Genomic DNA, 6,643 nt, shown 5'->3' with positions numbered 1-6,643 from the left:
AGGGTTTGCTGTCTCCCCAGCTCTGAGTTGGAAGGCAATCTTCTCAGGAGGGACAGGAGGCCAGCGTTTCATCCTGCCCTCAGCTCCATGTGCTGAGGCTAAGTTCCTGAGAAGTGCAGTTCTTCAAAGAGATCATGACTGAGCTTTTTTCAAAATTGTTGAAAGGTAATTTGTCCCCAATTACCAGAGCCAAGAAATTCAGGAAATCCCAAACAGGATAAAAAAAAGAAATCCATGAGTAGACATGTCAACCTAAAATAAACAGCAGAGAGACTAGCTTTCCAGAGCAAAGAATTTATTCAGAAATAGCAGGAGATTGCTATCTGGGATATGTGTACAATGATGGGTCATAGGTGCATCTAGGGAGGCAAAGGAATGCAAGAGATTTTAAAGGTGAAATGAGGAAGGTTACATTAGTTGTTTTAAAACAATTATCCTTGGCTACAAGCATTAATAACAAGAGTGATATCAGTGCATTAGTGGAACAGGCAGTTGCTGGGCAGGCATCTTTTTATTTTATTTTATCTATTTATTTATTTTTTTTAAAAAAAAGATGACCGGTAAGGGGATCTTAACCCTTGACTTGGTGTTGTCAGCACCACGCTCTCCCAAGTGAGCTAACCGGCCATCCCTATATAGGGATCCGAACCCGGGGCCTTGGTGTTATCAGCACCACACTCTCCCGAGTGAGCCATGGGCCGGCCCGACATCTTTTTAGAAGTAATCTTTGTGCAAGGTTGTGATAACCTTTGTATTATGTCGTGGTTTTGGCAGAGTCTCTTGTGATAGTTCTTGTTTTCAGGCAAATGTGTGAGGGCCCTCCCTTCATTGTCTCCCAGCTCTCTTTTATTAGGGCTTGACATAAGTGACTCCATTGTACAACTGATCACATCCACAGACACATCATGGGAAATTGCAAAATGGCAAAGAAAAAGGAATGTTTTTTTTAAAAAACCAACATGGCAAAAACAGATCACAAGAAATAGCATTTAGATTGAGATGCTACTTCTTAACAGTGCTATCAGAAGCCACAATACGTTCAACATGCCAAAAGAAAATAATTGCCAACCTAGAATTCTATGCCCAATGAAACTATCTTTCATGAACTAGGCAAAATAAATCTCTTTTCAGACAGACAACATTGTAGAGAGTTTTTCAACACAGAGTGCTTATTTATTTACTTATTTATTTTGGTAGCTGGCTGGTAATGGATCTCATCCCTTGACCTTGGTGTTACCAAAACCACACTCTAACCAAGTGAGCTAACCAGCCAGCTCCTATAGAGTGCTTATTAATGAAAGAAGTTTCAAAGATTTACTTCAGACAAATAGAAATGGATCTGAGATGCAAGGTCTAAGTGAGTAGAAGTTACAAGCAAAAATACTGCATATAAATGGGTGTATCCATAAAAATTTCAGGCCAGTAGGAGTAAAAAGTTAATTGACTTTTTTTTTTTTTTTTTCATGACCGGCAACAGATCGCAACCCTCAGTGTCATGCCCATACCGGACTGGGGACTGGCAACGGGATCGCAACCCTCGGTGTTGCCCCCGCTCCTCGCTCAGCCAGTGAGCGGGAACCGGTTTGTATGTGGGATCCGAACCCTCGGCGGGAGCGCCGCCGCGCTTCCCAAGTGGCGCACTGTAGCAGTGTGCCACCGGGCCGGCCGTAAAAAGTTAATTGAGAAAAAAAAAAAGGAATGACATTTTTTGATCTATTTTAAAGAAGGCAAGAGAGGAGGGAGGAAAAAAGCAAATAAAAGAAGCCAAACAAGCCACACAAATAGAAAGCTTGTAAGTAGACAGAATCAGATCCAAATATATCAGTAACCATTATAAATGTAAATGGGATAAATTTTAAGTAAAAGGCTAAGATTATTGGAATGGTTAAAAGTACAAAATCTAGAACTTTGTTGTTTTCTAAAGACACATCATACATAAGGCAGAAAATTGTAGTCATAGGATGTACAGAAATATTTAAAGGTTATCATAACATAAGCAAAGCTGGAATCATTCTTTTAATATCAAAGAAAAAGATATGCTATGGAGATAGGGTAACGGTGATTAAAGAAAAGAAAAAAGAGACGTCTTACATGGATCTTAATGATAATGTGCCATCATCAAAGGATTATGAATATCTCAAACCTCTGCATCTGAAATCCATAAAGAGGGGAATAAAATAATATAAAGTCATTAGGAGCAACTGTAAGCCAATACCTTAGACAATGTAGATGAAATAAATAATTTCTTAGAAAAATACTACTTACTTGAGTTGACTTGAGAAGGAATGGAAAACCTGAACAGTCCTCTATAATCATTACAAAACTTAAATCAGTAGTTTAAAATATTCCTACAAGAAAAGCAACATAACTGGATGGACTTAACAGCTGAGAGAAATGAAACACTCAAGAAATAGATCATTCCAATCTGCACAATTTCTTCTTGAGAATAGAAAGAGCAGGAACATTCTTCAGTCTATAATTGGAACACCAAACCCAGGCAAAGACAGTACAAGAAAGGAAAATTATAGACCAATATAATTTATAATAGAGATATACAAATTCTTTTAAAATATTAATAATATATTGATAAAACATAAAATGAAATATTATTTAAGAGCTGACCATTTAGCTTACTCAGCAGAGCGTGGTTCTGATAACACAAATGTCCAGGGTTTGATCCCTGTACTGGCCAGCCACCAAAAATAAATAAATAAATAAATAATACAGCAACATGTATAAAAGTATATCATGACCAAGGTAGGTTTATGGGATGGAAATCAGCTCTAGAAAATAAATTTATGTCATTTGACGTATTTCTTTCTCTCTTTTTTTTTTTTTTTTTGGCGGCTGGCTGGTAAGGGGATCTGAACCCTTCACCTTGGTGTTAGTACAACACTCTAACCAAGTGAGCAACCAGCCAGGCCTCATTTGACATATTAACAGGTTAAATGAGACAATTACATGGTTATTTCTGTATATGTAGAAAAAGTGTTTGATAAACACTTATTTATGATAAAAACCTATTAATGAACTAGGAATTGAAAGGATCTTTCTTTACCTGACATGATGTATCTTCAAAAAACTTACAGCAGACACCATACCACGGCTATTACCGAGAAGGGGAAGATAGAGAAAGGTAGACAAGCTTATGGTGGGGAGGGGGTGGGGTTTGGATACCTACAGACACCCAGTGGAGATGTCAAGAAGGCATCTGTAAAGAGGCTGTCAGGAGTTCACAGGAGAGGACTGATCTTGGGATAAAAACATGTACGTTGTCTATGTATAGAGGTTTTTTTAAATTTTTTTTTTTTTTAAATGACCGGTAAGGGGATTTCAACCCTTGGCTTGGTGTTGTCAGCACCACGCTCAGCCAGTGAGCAAACCGGCCATCCCTATATAGGATCCGAACCCGCGGCCTTGGTGTTATCAGCACCGCACTCTACCGAGTGAGCCGCATGCCGGCCCTGTACAGAGGTTTTTAAAAACATCAGTTACTGGGCCGGCCTGTGGCTCACTCAGGAGAGTGCGGTGCTGATAACACCAAGGCCACGGGTTCAGATCCCATATAGGGATGGCCGGTTTGCGCACTGGGTGAGCGTGGTGCTGACAACACCAAGTCAAGGGTTAAGATCCCCTTACCGGTCATCTTTAAAAAAAAAAAAAATAAATAAATAAAATTAAAAAAAATAAAAACATCAGTTACAAGTGATGTGACACAGAGTGATAAGGGGTGGAGTGTTCTTAAGATTGGAGAGGGCTGCCCGTTTAGCTCAGTTGGTTAGAGCATGGTGTTGATAACACCAAGGTCAAGGGTTCAGATCCCCACACTGGTCAGCGCCAAAAAAAAAGAGAGAGACCGGGGAGGTCAGAATTTTCTGAGGGGGAGCAATCTCAGTGAAAAATATCTGCCACACATGGGGAATCAGAAAAGGATGAGCGTTGCATACAAAGGCAGCAGCAAATGCCAAAGCCCCAAGGTGGGTTTTCTGGGTGGGTGATTTCCAGGCGTGGCCTCATTGAGGACACTCCACCACCCTGAAAAACTGGCATCATTAGCCTTTCTTACGGAACCCTGAGAGGCAGTCATATCACGAGCAGCCCAGTTCAAGACAGTCCTCATTTGAGACGAAATGTTCTGGGACAATGGCGCTCTCTGCTGGTCCGATACAAGCTCGATTTCCAACAATAACGATCATCATTTATTATGTAATATTATGTATTATTAATAGAACGCAACCAGCGCTGAATAAATTTACGACCAGCCTCACTCACCTCCTGTACATCCTGGAGGCTGGCACTAGTGGGGAATACAAATATATAGGTCTACACTGAATGAACAAATAAATGTAGCCTGGTCCTGGGCCTTAGCCTCCCTTTCTATAAACCTGGGATTCCTTCTTTTATCGAATAAAGTAATGTTTTTTGAGCACGTCCTGTTCTAAGCTCTCCGGACAAAGCAATGAGCACGACAAGACAAAAGCCTGTGCCAGGCAGTGTGTAAGGATCTACACATTCATGGCTGTCACTCAATCTTTACAACGTCCTTATGCCGAGATGCTAAAATTCGCCACATTTTATGCAGAAGAAAATGACTGTAGAGCGAAAAGTGGCAGGATAGGAGTCGTACCCAGAACAATCTTGATTCTTTGCATTCGCGCGCTGCGGGTGGAGTGAACTGGTAGCCCTGCAGGGATTAGGTGGCCGGCGTCTGTTGCCATGGTCCCCGGACGCGCTCCCAGGGCTTCAGCCTCCCTCGCGCGTCACGTGACTTCAGACAATATGGCGCCGCCCATGGTGTTCCACGGCTCACGTGGTTCCGGTAGTCAAGATGGCTGCAGCGGGAAGCCAAGGAACACTAGAATCGGCGCCTCGGATCATGCGGCTGGTGGCCGAATGCAACCGCTCCAGGGCCCGGGCGGGAGAGCTGCGGCTGCCGCACGGACCGGTGGCCACTCCGGTGTTCATGCCAGTGGGCACGCAGGCCACCATGAAAGGCATTACGGCGGAGCAGCTGGACGCTCTGGGATGCCGCATCTGCCTGGGCAACACCTACCATCTGGGTCTGAGGCCGGTGGGTGGGCTCTGCCCGGGCTGGGCGATTGCCGAGCGTGAGGAGCCCTAGGGCGTCCCCCAGGCTCGGGTACGCCTCCAAAAGTCAATCGACAAACGCGTAGAGAGCGCCCCTGGTCTCCCAGGCCGGGGACTGGGTGTGAGAGAGCGGCGGGAACCGAAGCCGGTCAGCCCTGTCCCCCAACACGGGCCCCCAGCGTCCCCCTCACCCCTAACCTGACATTTTCTTCCGCCAACCCAGGGCCCCGAGCTGATCCAGAAAGCCCACGGTCTCCACGGCTTCATGAATTGGCCCCACAATCTGCTGACGGTGAGGTGGGGTCGGACCGGGATCCCAGGGCGCTTCTCTGGGGTGAGGACTCCCCCATCTCCATCCCCTGACAGCCCTGCGGTGGGGCTTCCCCCAGGACAGCGGCGGCTTCCAGATGGTGTCCCTGGTGTCCCTGTCCGAGGTGACGGAGGAGGGCGTCCGTTTCCGCTCCCCTTACGACGGCGACGAGACCCTTCTGAGCCCAGAGAAGTCCGTGGAGATCCAGAACGCGCTGGGTGAGCGCACCTTCTCCTGTCGGTGGGTGGAAGTGAGGCGGCCCTGCTGCGTGGTTTGGGGCAAGTCACTCCCTCGCCCTGAGCTTTAGTGGAGCCCACTCAAAGGGGGATAAATAATAGCCCGTCTGGGGCCGGCCCGGTGGCGCACTGGATAGGGTTAGGTTCGGATCCCACATACAGACCGGTTCGCGACGCCGAGGGTTGCAGTCCCGTTGCCGGTCCCCGGTCCGGTGCGGGGGCAACACTGAGGGTTGCGATCCGTTGCCGGACACGGAAAAAGACAAAAGACAAAAAATAAATAAATAAATAAAATAATAGCCCGTCCGTGGTAGGATAGTTTTTTGTTTTTCGTTTTTAGCAGCTGGCCTGTGCGAGATTCGAACCCTTGACCTTGGTGTTATAACACTGAATTATTCTTTAAAAAAAAAAATGAACAAGAATACATTTCATATACATCTTTGTATAAAAATGTGTACAGTAAACAATGCCTTTCCCTCTCCTTTCCACCATCTGTCTCCTTCACTCTCGCACACCATCACTGTCACTAGTTCCTTGTAAATCCTTCCAGAGTTTATGCAAATACAAGCAAGTTTAAATTTCTCTAATTTTTTCCTTATTAGAGCCTACTATTTATAGCACACTCCTTTGTTCTTTGTGTTTCTTGTAATTATGCAAAATTTCAAATATATACAAAAGTAGACAGAACCCCATATCCCTGTCATCTAGCTCCAGCAATTACCAGGTCATGGTCAGTATGTTTCATCAGTATCCCAGGCCTCTGATGTTTATTTGCTCTTCCTATGTTTGTTTTCTGGTAGAATTTGCCTAAGATTGGTGTTATTTCTTCTTTAAATGTCTCATAGAATTCTCCATTAAAATCCCCTGGGCCTGGAGTTTTGTCATGGGAAGGTTTGTGGTCATGAATTCAATTTATTTAACATTTTGATAGGGCTATTCCCATTTTGTATATCATTTTGGTTTCATTTCACGGTTTATTCTTTTTTTTTTTTTTTTTTTTTCCTTTTTT

At 44.3% G+C, this 6,643-nt stretch overlaps 1 protein-coding gene across 1 annotated transcript in view; it reads left to right on the top strand.

Moving 5' to 3' along the window:
* Nucleotides 1-4,809: 4,809 nt before the first annotated feature.
* Nucleotides 4,810-6,643, top strand: part of QTRT1 (queuine tRNA-ribosyltransferase 1) — a 7,707-nt gene continuing 5,873 nt past the window's right edge. The window contains exons 1-3 of the mRNA XM_008595079.1: nt 4,810-5,071; nt 5,312-5,380; nt 5,478-5,616. Of these exons, the coding sequence (XP_008593301.1) occupies nt 4,829-5,071; nt 5,312-5,380; nt 5,478-5,616 (451 nt within the window). The 5' untranslated portion in view covers nt 4,810-4,828. The remainder of the gene's footprint in view (nt 5,072-5,311; nt 5,381-5,477; nt 5,617-6,643) is intronic.

Source organism: Galeopterus variegatus, unplaced genomic scaffold (genome assembly GCF_000696425.1).
Source record: "Galeopterus variegatus unplaced genomic scaffold, G_variegatus-3.0.2 Scaffold171, whole genome shotgun sequence".
Lineage (NCBI taxonomy): Eukaryota > Metazoa > Chordata > Mammalia > Dermoptera > Cynocephalidae > Galeopterus > Galeopterus variegatus.
Note: the sequence above shows the minus strand (reverse complement) of the source record. Positions and strands in the feature narration are given on the sequence as shown.